Source organism: Raphanus sativus, chromosome 3, assembly GCF_000801105.2.
Source record: "Raphanus sativus cultivar WK10039 chromosome 3, ASM80110v3, whole genome shotgun sequence".
NCBI classification, from domain to species: Eukaryota; Viridiplantae; Streptophyta; class Magnoliopsida; order Brassicales; family Brassicaceae; genus Raphanus; species Raphanus sativus.
Genome location: NC_079513.1, coordinates 13,897,969 through 13,914,239, shown reverse-complemented (window position 1 = coordinate 13,914,239; position 16,271 = coordinate 13,897,969). Strand labels below are relative to the sequence as shown.

The 16,271-nt window shown below is 39.9% G+C and overlaps 3 protein-coding genes across 4 annotated transcripts; all 3 read right to left on the bottom strand.

Moving 5' to 3' along the window:
- Window positions 1-64: 64 nt before the first annotated feature.
- Window positions 65-3,789, bottom strand: LOC108846286 (uncharacterized). The gene is made up of 8 exons (XM_018619508.2): window positions 3,523-3,789; window positions 3,014-3,367; window positions 2,698-2,942; window positions 2,360-2,501; window positions 1,901-2,275; window positions 1,690-1,821; window positions 1,474-1,602; window positions 65-1,386 (listed from the first exon to the last, which is right to left on the bottom strand). Exons 1-8 carry the CDS (start codon window positions 3,610-3,612, stop codon window positions 142-144), a joined length of 2,712 nt encoding a protein of 903 aa, XP_018475010.1. The 5' UTR covers window positions 3,613-3,789; the 3' UTR covers window positions 65-141.
- A 6,509-nt stretch (window positions 3,790-10,298) lies between these two features.
- On the bottom strand, window positions 10,299-13,177 carry LOC108846195 (probable protein kinase At2g41970). Of its 2 annotated transcripts, none has more exons than XM_018619418.2 (8): window positions 12,931-13,177; window positions 12,556-12,739; window positions 12,223-12,473; window positions 11,961-12,087; window positions 11,606-11,879; window positions 11,264-11,396; window positions 11,038-11,124; window positions 10,299-10,584 (listed from the first exon to the last, which is right to left on the bottom strand). In XM_018619418.2, exons 2-8 carry the CDS (start codon window positions 12,650-12,652, stop codon window positions 10,459-10,461), a joined length of 1,095 nt encoding a protein of 364 aa, XP_018474920.1. In that variant the 5' UTR covers window positions 12,653-12,739; window positions 12,931-13,177; the 3' UTR covers window positions 10,299-10,458. The 2 variants fall into 2 exon arrangements, with proteins under 2 accessions (XP_018474920.1, XP_018474921.1); XM_018619419.2 differs by having other exon boundaries at window positions 12,556-12,726.
- Window positions 13,178-13,620: 443 nt separating this feature from the next.
- Window positions 13,621-16,003, bottom strand: LOC108844202 (putative E3 ubiquitin-protein ligase SINAT1). The gene is made up of 4 exons (XM_018617424.2): window positions 15,731-16,003; window positions 14,703-15,026; window positions 14,234-14,614; window positions 13,621-14,141 (listed from the first exon to the last, which is right to left on the bottom strand). Exons 2-4 carry the CDS (start codon window positions 14,919-14,921, stop codon window positions 13,821-13,823), a joined length of 921 nt encoding a protein of 306 aa, XP_018472926.2. The 5' UTR covers window positions 14,922-15,026; window positions 15,731-16,003; the 3' UTR covers window positions 13,621-13,820.
- Between the last annotated feature and the right edge of the window lie 268 nt (window positions 16,004-16,271).

Sequence of the window (16,271 nt, the reverse complement as noted above, 5' to 3'; positions counted from 1 at the left end):
TATTCAGAACCTTTGATAAGAAAAAGACTATAAAACACTCTTGCAGAGATATCTCTAAATGAAATAAAACAACCAAACAAAGATTTTACTGAGTAATGAATCACAATAAGCAAGTCCCAAGAGATTGTATGATAAAACATTTTAGAAGATATAAAACCTCAAACTGTTATTTTTTGCAAACAAGTTGTACTCTTCACCTACTCTCCTCTCTTCTTTCTTATTCTTGCAATTGCCGGTGAGATCACCAAAAACATGATTTCCTGACTTACTTCCTGTAGACAGAGCAACCGGACCACCAAAGTGGAACAAGGAGAAGTTTTTGTCACTATCAGTTTGGGGACCTCTACTGCTTGGAGTTTCCATGTCTTTCCTTTCATCTGCTGCTTCCTTCAGATAACTGTGTTCCAATGGCTCAAGAGTCTGAGCTTGGTACGGATGAAAAAGTGGAGCTGTCTTGGAGTTGAAGAAAGGGGTTGCTGAATGGTTCAATGGGGTCCCATATCCAAGAGGTTCAATGGGGTTCGGATGAGGAGGGAATGGCATTAGTCCTTTGGCTGGAGCTGCAGACCAAGAGACAGGAGCTTGATGGTAGTAACCAGGAGCCTGGAAGACTGGAGGCCTTTGGGGAAACATCATGGTTTGTGGCTGGGACAGGTAGGAGGAACCAGTATCAACACTGGGTACCATATTATCAGCTGGAAGATTAGACATATTCTTAATTCTTAAAAGGTCTCTTTCATCAATATTCTTCTCTGTCATCTTCTGGTGACAGTCAGGCATATAGTTTTCAGTAGACACTAGATCCTCTCTTCCTTCAGAGTGCTGACTGACATCATCAGAATCAGACATAGAGGGGGATTCGTTGCTATCTCCTTCACTAAGACATGAAGAGCAGTTATCTGAACTTGAGGTTCTACTCATCATCATAGGATCTTTGGAGTACATGTCATCATTCTTCTTCTCTCTTATGCCAACTTCCTCCATCTTCTTGCCTACTTCCTTTGTTGTAAAGCACCCCTTTCCATCTTCTTCACAATAGTGGGTTGTAACTTCTTGCCTACTTCCTTTGTTGTAACTCACCCGTTTCCAACCATCCAAACAATCTCCACCTTGATCCTCAGGTGGAGACAGATCTACATCTCCAGTTTCAGTTGCTGCCTCCTCCTCGCAGCTTACACTACTGTTCATTTCCTCATCAAGATCCAGGAACCCTGCTTCTTCCCTTGACAAAACTACTTTATCACTAAACTTTGGATTCTTCTTCTGCTCTTTTTCCTTCAACCTCTCCTTCCTGCGATTTTTTTTCTCCCTTTCCTTTGTTCTTTTCCTTCCTTTTCGCTCCTCTTCTTCAAGCTTTTCTTTCTCTTCTTCCTCGACAAGTCTTTTCTGCAATCGTTAAAGACAATAAAGTAAGTGTTAAACGTCTTGTGTAGACTGACAAAAGAAGAAAAAGAATCAAGATAGCAAACAAACCTGATTCTCCAAGGTGACAATCTCCTTGCAGGCAATGTGAACACGTTGCTCTAATAGCTTAGTTGAAAGGCATACAAATATACTGTGTGCATTTTCACGGGCTCTACTCTCCCTATATGCCTTTTCAACCTAAACCATTATATATGAAACAGATAGACATGAATACACATACTAAAGTAACAATCAATGGAATGAATGTTAAAAATAACAACAAACCTGCTCCCTAAAAATAACAGCTGCAGCATCTAAAAGAAACTCTCGAGCTAGTTCTGGAGTCTTAGCATGCTTCTGTGGACGCAAGCACTCACCACCAACCTCATTCCCATCTTTATCAACCAGGACTTCATCCTAACAAAATGACAATGTTTTAACAAGAAAACATCATCATATCTACCAAATTGTAATTACATTTTTTTCAAGGCTTTACCTCTTGTTCCTCCACATCTTCAGCATGCTCAAAAAGCACTCTTATACAGTCCCCTCTTTTAACCGAAAAGAACCCATCTCCAGCCACAAACCATGAGTGAACGCATTGTTGTTTTAGGCCTCTCAATGCATGGGCTTTGACTGATATCTCAGAGCTGCGGCCATTGTCTTTAAAAGCCCTGACAGTGATGTAGCATTGGCGTAATCCACGAAGGTCTAGGCCATTGACTTGCCCGCTCCCATCATTGCCTACATATTGGTACTTGAGGATATCGGTTTCCCATTCTTCAGTTCCAATAGCCCACTCGATGTACTGATATCCATCATTCTCTCTAAAATATTGACTCCAATCTGCTCTGACGTAATCAATGCCCACCTGAGAAAATAAATAGCAATTATTACACTTACTCATTCTACCTTGCTATGTATTATTGGTAACATGTTAAGAAAGATAAAAGACCTCATACTGAATGGCTGTGTCGGCAACACAAAACCAGTCGGTACATTGTGGTTCTCTCTGCATTCGTTTAAGTTCCTTAAGCTCTTTAAACTCCCTAATAACATTTCTTCTGCAGTCTTTACAAAACTTCTTGCATTTGAATCTATAGTTTAAAACACCAGCATGTGAGTATGTACACTGAGGAAAGGAAAACGTCACAAGACCCATATAACAAAAAAAAAGAGATAAATAAGAACTAAGCAGTAAACATTTTTATTCAAAAGTCAAAATATACTATACCAATAAACATTTTATTCAATGAAAATCTGAGAAAATAGAATCAGTAGATAACAGAAGACCTGTTGGTTAGTCTTTCAATGAAATCCTCTTCTTTCATCCTCAAAAGTGATTGTCTACTTTCCTCTTCAAGCGCAGACAAAAATGCTACTAATGTATCACAAGAGAGCCTTGTGGTATGTAAAGCACATGTTTCTCTTGTTGTTCCATGGCTTTTACCATAACCAATCATCCCTTGACTTCTTCCACAAGCATGAGGATAGAGCAACTCACGTTCCCTCTCGCGAGCTCTGCCACTTTCAAACACCTGCTAATTAAAGCCAATAAATAAACTGTACATACCCAACATATAATAAGGAAACCTTGGATGAAACTTACGTTCTGAAGCCCTTTGAAAGATTTTGCATACAAATAGCAGTCAAGAACTGTGAGTAATCCATCGCGTGTTGCGGTGAGACCTCCCCATAGATGAACACCGGGGTCTTGCAACTCACCGCTACATCTGTGACTAGCAACCTTACTCTGATCTCTTAAAGCTCCTGATCTGTTGCATGGAAGATCTCCTTTATGTTTCAAGGACTGCTTCCCGCTTGAAACAATCTGCAAGAAGTCTTCAAGCAGCAGGCCAATGCATTTAGAACAACACATGTTCTTACGAGCTTGCTCAAGAACAGCCTGCCTATCAATCCTGAGAAGCTCCTGTCTACCTTCCCGAGACAACTCGCACCAAAACTGAATAAAGAGTTCAAAACAAACTGAATTAGACTTAATATCATTATCATCACATATTCAGATTATATCAAGCAAACAACCACTCACCAGAAGCACCTAAACATTTATTGAGAAAAAAAGCTCAAAGGTAGTAAGAAACTAGAGATGTGATATACCTTGTGAAGTTGATTGTAGCTGACGCCATCAACGTCCTTGGACCAAAACCCAGAAGAGTAATGCTCATTCCTGTGTGCTAAACACGGCATCTTTTCTACACTAGTATGTAGAGGGAATTGAATTAAAGTGGATTGGAAAGAGATGCTAAACAGAGTTCTTCGGGATAGATGACGACGATGATGATGAGATTCGCAGCTTTAGTATATATATGAGAGACAGAGAGTTGCTGGGTGTATAACAGAGGGGGAGCCGGGTTGTCACGAAGTTATTTAGAAAACATTAAAATACGGTAATAATGTGGATATGTTATTTACATTTGTGGTAATAGTGTTGTTTCAGACGGTAATGGATTTTGTGGTTCATGTGCGGGTGTCGTCATTATGTTTTTTTGTTTCTTTTTTTTAATTTTGTGTCGTCATAATGTTGCAATCCTCACTTTGTTTTATTCATGTTTTTTTTTTGTATATGATGGTATGTAAGATTGCTAAGTTGCACATTTTATAAACTAACTCTGTTTTTTTTTAATCGTTTCTATATGATGAAAAACTTATATATCTCATTCCATACTGACACATGACCTTAAGGGAAACTAGTCTAAAAGTTGAGAGATATTGAACAAAATATCTGTTGGGTTTGGCCCATAGACAATATACTAAGGCCCGTCGCGTTCCACACTATGAAGCCCACGAGTTGGAGATAACAACAAGACCGAAGATCTCGAGCTGGATAATGTTGTAGACGTCAAGTATATATCCTGCATCAATCAGAGATCATCAACAACACGAAATAGAGAGAGGCAAGCAACACATAGAATACAAAAGAGATATAGCAACAGAGAGCTTCATTGTTCTAGTTAGGGTTCTCTAAGTCTATTGTATTCACAAAGGTTAAACACAGAGGTGTTGTGTTAACCTTAGAGTCTGTCACACGTTATAAGTGACGAGACGTTGTAAACTTCTTTTGATCATAGTGGAGTTTGGGAGCAAGAGTTCTCCCACGAGATTTATTGTGCCTGAGTGTCGGGAACTCGTTAAACTTGTGTGTGTCATTTACTTTACTACTTATACAAGTAGATCTAGGCGTGATCACTAAGACTAAACCTCACAAAGTGGTATCAGAGCTCCGGGAGAGCGAAAGGTGATCACAAAGAGGAAGAAAGCTATGAGAAAATCTAGGATCGAGATTGACAGGTTCGAGGGAACCGGTGATTTTTCACTATGGAAAATCAGGATGCTTGCGCACTTTGGTGTGCTAGGACTAAAGGAGGTACTAACTGATAACAAGCTTCTCAAGGAGAAATCTACTCCAAAGGACGAGCCTGCGTCAGCAGAGAAGGATCATCAGAAGGGTAAAGAGGAACCCGAAGACAGTGCTGCCACCATTGATCCAGAAAAGTTTGAAAAATCTGAGAAAGCTAAGGATCTTATAGTCCTAAACGTTGGAAACCAAGTCTTACGCAAGATCCAGAACTGTGAGACTGCAGCAGATATGTGGTCAACACTGAACAAGCTCTACACAGAGACGTCACTACCAAACAGGATCTATCTACAGCTGAGATTCTACACGTTCAAGATGAAAGACTCTAAGAGTATTGATGAGAACGTGGATGACTTCTTAAAACTTGCTGCAGACCTGAATAATCTACAAGTTGAAGTTACAGAGGAAGTACAAGCTATTTTACTACTAAGCTCTTTGCCTAATAAGTATGATCAACTGAAAGAAACTCTGAAATATGGAAGGGACTCGCTAAGTCTAAGCGAAGTAACAGGTGCTGCAAGATCCAAAGAAAGAGAGTTAAGAGAAAGCGGCAAGCTTTCAAAATCAGATGGAGAAGGGCTGTATGTAGAACGAGGAAGATCAGATTCAAGAAAAGGCAGTGGTAAGCCGTGGAAGTGGAGATCAAGAAGTAAGTTTGGACGATCAAAATCTCGACCCAGAAACAGCAAAACTAACAAAGGATGCTTCGTTTGTGGCAAGGAAGATCACTGGAAAAAGGACTGCCCAGACAGGAGATCTAACAAACAGGAAAATACAGCAAACTTAGCAGAAGGACCTAAGCAACCGTTGGTATTGACTATAAGCACCAAGGACACTCAGGAAGAATGGGTCATGGACTCAGGTTGCTCGTTTCACATAACACCGGACCGAAGCTACATGTTTTATCTAGAGGAATTCAAAGGTGGGAAGGTACTCATGGCCAACAACATACACTGTGACATCAAAGGCATTGGAAAAATCAGAATCCAAAATCCATACGGTTCAACAGTGATCCTCACAGAAGTGAGATACATGCCAGACATGAGTAGAAACTTGATTTCGTATGGCATGCTTGAAAAGTCGGGGTGCAGATATGAGGGCAAAGACCTAACAGTACAGTTTTTTTAAAGGGAATGAGAAGGTGATCTCAGGAAGATACAATCAAGGGTTGTACTATCTCCAAGGAACAGTGTTGAAGGGAGAAGCTAACATATCACGAGAAGCTGTCGACATGACAAAGATATGGCACTCTAGACTGGGGCATATGAGTTTAAAGAGTATGATGTGCTAGTCAAAGAAGGCTACATCCCAGAGAAGGAAGTAGGAACATTCAAGTTCTGTGAAGAATGTGTGATGGGTAAATCACACAAACAGAGTTTCAAGGCAGCAAAGCACGTTACGAAAGGGGTACTAGACTACGTGCACTCAGATCTTTGGGGATCACCTTCATCACCAAACAGTCTGGCCGATTGCAAATACTTCATAACTTTCATAGACGACTACTCTAGAAAGGTATGGATCTACTTCCTAAAGTCTAAAGATGAAGCATTCTCAGCCTTCAAGGAATGGAAAGTAGCAGTGGAAACTCAAACAGAGAAGAAGGTGAAATGCTTAAGGACAGATAATGGATTAGAACTATGTAACAGAGAATTTGATGGCTACTGCAAGAAAGAAGGAATCAAGAGGCATAGAACATGCACCTACACCCCCACAGCAGAACGGGGTCGCCGAAAGAATGAATAGAACTATCATGGACAAGGTGAGATGCATGTTAGCAGAGACAGGGTTAGATCAGAGTTTCTGGGCAGAGGCAGCGTCAACTGCTGTGTATCTAATCAACAGGTCTCCTAGTACTGCCTTAAAGTTCAAGCTACCAGAACAGGTCTGGTCAGGGTCCAAACAAGATCTTAAGCACCGAAGAAGGTTCGGGAGTTCAGCGTTCGTTCACGTAAGAGAAGGAAAAACAGAACCTAGAGCTCTAAAAGGAATTTTCATGGGATATCCATTCGGAACAAAAGGCTACAGGGTGTGGATCTCAGATGAAAGGAGACATCGCACCAGCAGAAACGTGGTGTTCAACGAGGATGAGATATATAAAGACACGTGTGCACAGAAAGGCAAGACTGAGCGAACGCAAGAGAAAGAAACAATGGCTCTAAAGGAGAAAAAGAAGCGTAAGGTAAGCTTTAGCGACAACCTAATACGAGGTCCTACTCCAAGGAACTCTGATTTAGATGACAATAGTGAAGAAAAACAAAGCTCAGACATCTCAGAAAGGTCAGAAAGCACAGAAAAGGAAACAGAGTTCGAGGTGGAGCCAGAAACAGAAAACAGTGATAAAGAGGATTCATTGGATGACTATGTACTTGCAAGGGATCGAGAAAGACGCAAGAACACGAGACCTCGATCACGCTATGAAGACGGTAACTTTGTAGCATACGCACTAAACACGGTGGAGGACCTTGAAATCGAGGAACCAAAGTCTTTTGCTGAAGCCATGAAAAGCAAGCAGAGAAACCGATGGAAGACTGCTGCAGAAGAGGAGATGGAATCGCATAAGAAAAATCGTACATGGGACTTAATAGAGAAACCAGAAAAGGCTAAGTTAATCGGATGCAAGTGGCTCTTCAAATTGAAACCAGGCATTCTAGGAGTTGAAGATGAAAGATACAAGGGCCGACTGGTTGCAAAGGGTTATTCCCAAACGGAGGGAATAGACTACAACGAAATCTTCTCCCCAGTAGTGAAACATGTGTCGATCAGATTTATGCTATCAGTGGTTTTGAACTTAGACTTTGAGCTAGAGCAGATGGACGTAAAGACAACTTTTCTACACGGAACTTTAGAAGAAAGAATCCTAATGACACATCCAGAAGGTTTCATCAAACCAGGAGATGAGAATAAAGTATGCTTGCTAAGGAAATCCCTATATGGAATCAAGCAGTCACCTAGAAGATGGAATCAGCGATTTGATGGGTTTATGAGAGATCAACTGTTTGAAAGATGCAACAGAGACCCGTGTGTGTACTTCAGAGATGCTCAGACGTCTAAAGCAATCTATCTTCTACTATACGTTGATGATATGCTGATCGCATCAGGTAACAAGAAGACTATTCAGGAGTTGAAAGATAGATTGAGTGGGGAATTTGAAATGAAAGATCTAGGAAAGGCATCAAGGATCCTAGGCATGGACATTATAAGAGACAGGAAGAAAGGCACACTGATTTTATCTCAGGGAAAATACATACAGAAGGTGTTGAAGACTTTCGGAATGCAAGGCGCTAAGTCAGTAATGACACATATGTCTGCTCAGTTCAGTTTGAGAAGTTTAACAGAAAAGGAATGGAAAGAGGAAGAACAATACATGGAATACATCCGTTACGCAAGCGCAGTGGGGAGTCTGATGTATGCGATGGTCGGCTCAAGACCCGATTTGGGATTTGCAGTAGGGTTTGTGAGCAGATTCATGAGCAAGCCAAGCAGAGAACACTGGGCGGCAGTCAAATGGGTATTGAAATACCTACAAGGAGCTCAGAGTTTGAACCTAACATTCAAGAAGGACTCTAAGTTTATTATAGAAGGATTCTCAGACTCAGATTACGCCACTGACAGGGACAGACGAGGGTCAGTGACAGGGTATGTGTTCAAGATAGAAGGGAACACAGTTTCATGGAAATCATGCCTTCAATCTGTGGTTGCCCTCTCAACCACAGAGGCAGAGTATATGGCTCTACATGAGGCGGCTAAGGAAAGCATATGGCTAAGGGGACTATGCAACGAACTAGGTTTCAAACAAAACAATGCAACGATTCACTGCGACTCACAAAGTGCTATTGCCCTAGCAAAGAATCCATTCTATCATGAGAGAACTAAACAGATTGATACTAAGTTCCATTTTATACGAGACCTAGTGGAAGCAGGCGACGTTATCTTACAGAAGATACACACTACTCTAAATCCTGCAGATTTCCTAACCAAGACCGTACCTGGTCCGAAGTTCCAGCTCTGCTGCGGACTTCTGAATGTTGTGTAGAGGAAGAAAGAAGAACCCAGGTGACCCCAGTGCACTCAGTTTCATCTCGCAAAGATTCAACAAACAAAATCAGAATAAGTGTGAGTTAAATAAGGGAGTTCACAAGGTGTTTGAAAAAGAGGTTACCTGGGGAGATAAGGGGAAGGCGCACTAACACACACCCGTTCCAGGTGGAGCAGTTTGACGAAGGAACTTGATCAGCAGCTACACAAACACAGTCATGGAGCCGTAACGAGGTTTCAGACAAGGAAGTATCTCTAGAAAGTTGGAGAATTACTTAAAAGCGATGAGAAGAAGGTACTACTTACTTTGGAAACGTCAAAGAGCAAGCAAAGGAAAATGTGGGGCTCGGCTGACTTCAATCTGAGATCAAACCAATATACTTCAGTGTTAAGGTGAGGTTTGAAATCAATCGAACCAAAGTACAGTTACTGCTATGACAAGGAAGAGTCTAGCTGAGTTACCTTAAGTACCGCGAGATTCAATCGGAATTGGGAAGCCAAACCGAAGAGGTGGAGTTCTTGGAACTCGAATCCGACAGAGACTTGAGTTGGGGTATCAAGATGGGAGACATGAGAATCATGACAGACTCGGTTCAGTCTATGATTCATTTCTGGTACGGTTCGAAACGTATTTGAAATTGGAAAGAGAAGGGGAGCCGAGACATAAAATCGATGGAGCTGAAGATGTTGGTTCAGGTGGAGCTGAACCTTAAATCAGAATCGAGGATCGCCGAGACAAAGAGAGATGTGCTCGGCGAGAGGATGCATGTCGCTCATCGGAAGATCGTCGGTGATTGATCATCACCCGAGGAAAATGAAACGACGACGGAGTATTGGTCTTGGGCAAACAGGTGGAGATTTGTTGGGTTTGGCCCATAGACAATATACTAAGGCCCGTCGCGTTCCACACTATGAAGCCCACGAGTTGGAGATAACAACAAGACCGAAGATCTCGAGCTGGATAATGCTGAAGACGTCAAGTATATATCCTGCATCAATCATAGATCATCAACAACACGAAATAGAGAGAGGCAAGCAACACATAGAATACAAAAGAGATATAGCAACAGAGAGCTTCATTGTTCTAGCTAGGGTTCTCTAAGTCTATTGTATTCACAAAGGTTGAACACAGAGGTGTTGTGTTAACCTTAGAGTCTGTCACACGTTATAAGTGACGAGACGTTGTAAACTTCTTTTGATCATAGTGGAGTTTGGAAGCAAGAATTCTCCCACGAAATGTACTGTACATGAGTGCCGGGAACTCGTTAAATTTGTGTGTGTCATTTACTTTACTACTTATACAAGTAGATCTAGGCGTGATCACTAAGACTAAACCTCACAATATCAAAAGTATTAAGTTTGTGGCATCATAATCATATGTTTTAATTGGTCAAACATTTTTCTTTATTTTGTATCTGACAACTAATTTACTATTTAGTTTCTTGCATCGACTCCTTCAATCAGTGAAAAGATAGAGACCAAGAAAGAAAGAGGGCTTTATAACAATAGAAAAATACAAGTTACATTCGATAGATTACATCTTATAACCAATAATCATAGTTATCTGACAGAGAAAGGAAAAGAAAAAATAGCCATAAACATAATAAAAACAACAAAAACAAGAGAAATGATAAATCTGTTATTTAGGAAGTAGATTCAGGACCGGCTGGTTTAGAGTTAAGAAGAGGCTGAAGTGCTTTGACAACGATTGTCATGTTGGGTCGGAAGTCTGCCTCGTACTGAACACACAAGGCCGCCACAGCTGCCAACTGTCCCACCACCAAAGAATGAATAATCAACATTACAAAACCAAACTAAAGTAAGCATCCTTAATTAGTTATCAATATTGAATTGATGTCCTTGGTATTCAACATGAGTCCAGGAACAAAAACGTTTCTAATAGCATTCATATACTCCACATATTTGATTCACAATTAACACAAATGTTAGAAGTTTAACACCGAAAATACGAAGAAACCGAAACTACTAGTCTATTATAATAATCAGGTCCACACATCAATTTATTATTTGCTGTCAGTTAGTTATGAAACATAGCATTTGGTTTCTATGGAGTCTCTAAATGAACTACATGCAAATAGTTTTATATAGTGTTAGATAACTAGGATTGCGTATAGCTATTTCATACGTAAACGTCTATAAGTCATCATCCCAATCATCAAAATACCTTAATTAATATTTAATTAAGGAAATGTAAAACGGACCTTGGCGACTGCTTTGGGAGGGAAATCATTGTTAAGCTTAGGATCTATGCATTGTTTGACTTTGTCTTCACTCAGTCTCGGAGTTGCCTACAAAAGCAAAGACAAGTAAAAGAGTTTATCATTAAAAAGGATCGATATTTATATACCTCTAGGCATGGTATGATCAACAGGTTTTCTTCCCGTCAAGAGTTTAATATAAAGACTTTATTAAAGTGTACGTACGTACCCAAGTAACAAGACTTTGTTGGCCTTTAGGCATGGTATGATCAACAGGTTTTCTTCCCGTCAAGAGCTCCAAAAGCACAACACCAAAACTATACACATCACTCTTCTGTGTTATCTGTCCCGTCATAGCATACCTAAAACAAGAAATACTATTACGTTATATAGAACCCTATGTAGTATTATGGACAAAATCCCACGTCCAAAATTGAAAAGTATCTTTTAGAAATATATTAAAGAAATTGATGGCTCTAGTTATCATCAATTGTTTTTAAGTTGGAAATACATCTAACTTAATATAATTTCTCTTATTAAAAGATGAATTAATGGGTGTATGGTACAGTACTCTGGAGCGTGATAGCCGAAGGTTCCCAAGACTCGAGTAGAATGAAGCCTAGCCGCAGAATCGGATGATGCATTGGTCAAGTTGAAATCAGCCATTTTGGCAACAAAGTCATCGAACAACAAGACATTGCTCGACCTTACGTCCCTGTGGACTACTGATGGCTGGACCTTCTCGTGAAGAAACTCAAGCCCCCTGGCTGCTCCATATGCGATCTTGACCCTTTGGTTCCAGTTCAGCACCGGTCCTGGCTCAGCCCCTTGCACGCCCTTTCTCCCTAAAGATTTGATCCATACAATACATCACATTGACACCATTAACCATAATAATATGAGTCTTGAGAGTTTAATTTACGTACCGTGTAACACATCATGTAAAGAACCTTTGGTTGCAAACTCATAGACGAGAATGCGATTATTTGCTTCCAAGCAGTACCCCATCAACTCCACAAAATGTTCGTTTTTGAGCCGTGACACAACCGATAACTTGCCATTTTAATCAACAGAAATTACTAATTAGGTAATAAAACATCATGATCTAAGCCAAAAAGATAGATGAGTGATGGATTTACTCGGAAATGATCCGAAAGATCATCAGTTTTTGGTGATATTAATATGTACCTGTGAGGTGAAATCCGAGTCAGGTTCTTCAGAAGAGGCATCAAGCTTCTTGATAGCAACATCGTCTCCATTATACTTGCCTTGGAAGACACGTCCATAAGAACCTTCACCTATCAGTGCCTTGTTGCCGAAGTTACCCGTCATTCTGTTCAACTCATCCAATGCAACAGCAGGGATCTCTATGGGTAAGACCTTTGCAGGACCTCCTGATCTCGGTGCGTTCGTGTTCCTCGGCTCCCCTCTATTTCCACCTATTCAGGAAACGTACAAAGCTTGTGGTGAAACTCAAAACAGAGGAGAGGCATTACCATCAGAAAAATTAGGGTTTCTCACCGCCAAAGTTAGGGTTTCCAGCCTTGTTAGGAGGGGCTGAATACTGGTTTGCCGGTGGACCGGCTGGTTCTTCATCCGCACCTCCGCAACAGAACATGTTTTCAGATCTTTTGACAACACGTGTCTGTTTTTCTTGATCTTATCCTTGTGTTCTGTTAATCCCTGTTTTATCTGTTAATAACATCTGAAAATGCGCATTAATGACGTGCATCTCTTTCCTATGTTTATGAATCTTGATTCATTTGTGTAATATTTTTAAATGCACAACATTATTTCAGATCATATCAAGATTGTGATAACAAGGAAGAGAGAGAGGGTCAAAACATTGAAGAATCGTTAATGGTAAAAGAAAATTGAAGAAAATGTGATTGTTACCTCGATTCTGCCATCAAGTTAACCGTAGATGATGATGGTGATGAGTGAATTACTTCAGAAAACCACAAAGGATGTGATTCTAGGAAGCTTGAATAAACAAAAAAAAAAACGTTTGATTTTCTATGATTATTGGTTTTGTTTTCTTGGAAACCTGGAAGCTTGATAAAAAAGAAAAAGAAATAGATTTTTCTTATTTGGGTTTCTCGGAATTGCTTGCAAGTCTCTCTGTTTTCTCTGTTCCGCGATAATGCCGGGAGACAAAACACACATTCGCTTAATTTTACTTTTTTTTAATTTAATATAACCAATCATAGGAAGTGTTGGTCTTCACGTCTTGCACGTCCTCTTCGGACCATACTACTAACTTATCTTTTGTAATCATTGTTCATAGTTTTAAAATTCTATAAGTTCTTCTCACATATCATCTGTTTCAATTCATAATTAATCATTTTGGTAAGTGTAACATTTCTTGAATCTAGCATGATTAGATCTTTGTGTCGTTTTTTTGTGTGTTTATTCATCCTCTTCCTTCATTATTTTCTTGTATCCATTAACTCTCTCACTTCATAGATAAATTTCCTTATATAATAAAATCATCTTTCAGTGACCAAGAGTTTATATGGTATGATCCAATAAATGATGAAAATTCAATTTTGGATACAAGAACAGAACCAAAAAAAAAAAAAAAAAAAACAGAAAACTGTCTTTATTTTTCCAACAAATCAGGAAAATTACAAGACAAAAGAGTTTCATAGCTCTCAAGACCAGCTATGTACATCTCATCATCCGTTTCAGTTCCAATTCAAAATCATCATTACAGAGCCTTATGATTTTTTTTCTTCACTTTGGCCTCATGAGAAACATCACCATCAATCATTGTCGTCATCTACTTACTCCTCTCTCCAGATCCGTCCAGTGACTCTCAACTTGAGCTCTTCTTTGTCACTGCCAGAAAAGTACAAAGCCATGTTTCTAGGGATGATGAGTCCGTCCTGACTATCACGGACCTTCCTGTGACCGTCTCTGATGCTTCTCGGAATCCCTTGCCACGTCAGCTTACGGCCGTGAGCTCCAACTTCCAAGCTGTAACTAAACTTCTTAGCCTCGTTCTCGTCTCCCATGAACCTTAGAAACGCCATGTACACCGGTGCCGTCCCCAGCTGAAACGCCTCAAAGTGTAAACAGAACTGTCTTCCAAAACAGTTGAACACCTAAACAACAAAGAGAGATTCGATTCAATTCAATTCAAGTAGTCTCTCTCTCTCTCTCTCATATGTTAGATATAAGATAAAAGATGCATTACCGTGAGCATCCACGTGGCATTCTCAACGTCTTGAGGATTCGACTTGACGTAACGGTGGTTGAAAGTGCAACCGCTATGCATATCGACTTTATGATCATCTTTGAGATGGTCGACGAGGGTAGGAATGTCTCCGGTCACCGAGCACTCGGCGCCAGCGTAAGGACAGTTGTAAGATCGAAACCTGCAGTGCTGCTCGTGCTTGAGCTTGCTGTAGTACGGGAAAATGTCGTGACACCCTAGGTTTTGGCACGAAACCTCTAATGACTCGGCAACCTTCTCGAGAGCCAGGCATCTTATGTTGCCGAGCTCGTAGCGGCACGTGGGGCACGTGTTCTGCACTTTTTGTTTGCAGCTTGAACACAACGTGTGGCCGTTGGGACACTACGTGAAATTAAACATACACTGAATCAGAGGACAAAAAGGTAAAGTGAGTTATAGGAGAAAGAAAGAATGAAGAGTGGGCAGACACCTGATGAATCGGAGGATACATTAGATTTGTGCAAACGAGACATTCGAGTAGCTCGTAGACACCATTGCTATTGTGGATTGCGTATTTGCCAAAGGAGGCACTAGTTGCTTTGGCTGGTTTGTTGTTATTAGCCTCTGTTTTAGCCATCTTAACCTCGTAATCAAAGCCTTTCGAGTTAGTCTCCAAGGCTTCTTTGTAAGTACTTCCACCAGGAGCCATGGAGAGAGTCCAAAACTTTCTCTATTGCCTATTAGCAAATCAAGTATAATGGCACTTGTCCCCTCTTGTGGTGAACTTTCTCCTTTAATTTTTTTTTTTGCTCTCCTGCAGGAAAAATAATGGCCAATGTAAAAGCTTATATACATGAGAAGGAGGTAACATGTTGTTAAAAAGTTGAGGACAAGTAGGTTAAGAGGAGGTAAGATACTAATTGGTTCACTTGATCAAGTTTCTTTCTTTATATCTGGAAAGAAAAAGGATCAACCAAATCTCTTAAAACAGTACTTTTATCACTGAAAATCAAGTCTTATACGGTGTCGTTTCAACCTTGTAAAACTTAGCAACCCACTTCGTTTGGAACTCACAAGTCAGACAACATGCCTCACGCTATGAACAAATCAGAGGGCTAAAAAGATTTTGCAAATTTACTATTATATCCTAACAGGTGTTACAGTAACAACCACATCTTATCAAAACCCAATTAGACAAACGACGAGGAGCTTCCGAATCAAACCAAGTACAAGAACGATGTATTGTTTTAAACCTAATAACAACAACGGATAAGAGATCTCCAACGTGGAGGGTAACAAAACAAAACAAAACAAAAAACTCAAAAAAAAAATTAGCATTAAGTTTGAATTTTGAAATCAAATAAGTCGTGGAAATCAAATAATACCCCAAACTGAAGCTGAACTAAACAAAGATCAACGGAGATTAACGATTCTAAAGATACTAGGGCTAGATTCGTCATTCAAAGATGTCTTGTTGAGATTTAGATTAATCCACCACCATGAACGAAGAATACAAACCTAATTTTTCAGGCGTGGGAGGTGGCGGTGGCGGTGGCGGTGGAGCTTGGCTTCAGATTCACAAGGAATAATAGATTGAATAATAAGAAGGGGAAGGAAGGAGAAGAGACGCGGATTACCAAGACACGAAATTAATAAAAGAGGAGGAAGAGATAGTTGTGTCCTGTCTTGTTCTTGTTGTTATTGTTGTTGGTTTCGATGATGAATAGCCTTTAATGGTTTTCTCTTTCTTTTTGGCTCTGTTTTCTTTTCTTTTCTTTTCTTTTCTTTTGTTATTATTTTCTACACTTTAAAAATTGCGAATCATATTAAAATTCACGAAGGTTTGTTACTTTTTCGTCAATTTTTATTTGATGTAGATTAGATAGAAACTAATCTTTGTTGTTCAAGGAAAAAAAGATAGCAACTAATCTTCTTAAAATCATATATTGTGAGATTTCATTCTATCTATAGCATATAATTTATACGTTTTCGATTGGACTCATATATTTATAGAGATGTAAAATCAGTGTAGATATCTATCTATTTTAATTTATTTTTC

Coding starts and splice junctions, on each gene's coding strand:
- LOC108846286 (XM_018619508.2), bottom strand. CDS start 3,612: ATGCCGTGTTTAGCACACAGGAATGAGCATTACTCTTCTGGGTTTTGG. Junction 2,276..2,359: donor ACACAGCCATTCAGTATGAG/GTCTTTTATCTT, acceptor TTATTTTCTCAG/GTGGGCATTGATTACGTCAG. Junction 1,822..1,900: donor AAGATGTGGAGGAACAAGAG/GTAAAGCCTTGA, acceptor TCATTTTGTTAG/GATGAAGTCCTGGTTGATAA.
- LOC108846195 (XM_018619418.2), bottom strand. CDS start 12,652: ATGTTCTGTTGCGGAGGTGCGGATGAAGAACCAGCCGGTCCACCGGCA. Junction 11,880..11,960: donor TTTACATGATGTGTTACACG/GTACGTAAATTA, acceptor TCAAATCTTTAG/GGAGAAAGGGCGTGCAAGGG. Junction 11,125..11,263: donor AACAAAGTCTTGTTACTTGG/GTACGTACGTAC, acceptor TTGCTTTTGTAG/GCAACTCCGAGACTGAGTGA.
- LOC108844202 (XM_018617424.2), bottom strand. CDS start 14,921: ATGGCTCCTGGTGGAAGTACTTACAAAGAAGCCTTGGAGACTAACTCG. Junction 14,615..14,702: donor TGTATCCTCCGATTCATCAG/GTGTCTGCCCAC, acceptor AATTTCACGTAG/TGTCCCAACGGCCACACGTT. Junction 14,142..14,233: donor ATGCCACGTGGATGCTCACG/GTAATGCATCTT, acceptor TTTGTTGTTTAG/GTGTTCAACTGTTTTGGAAG.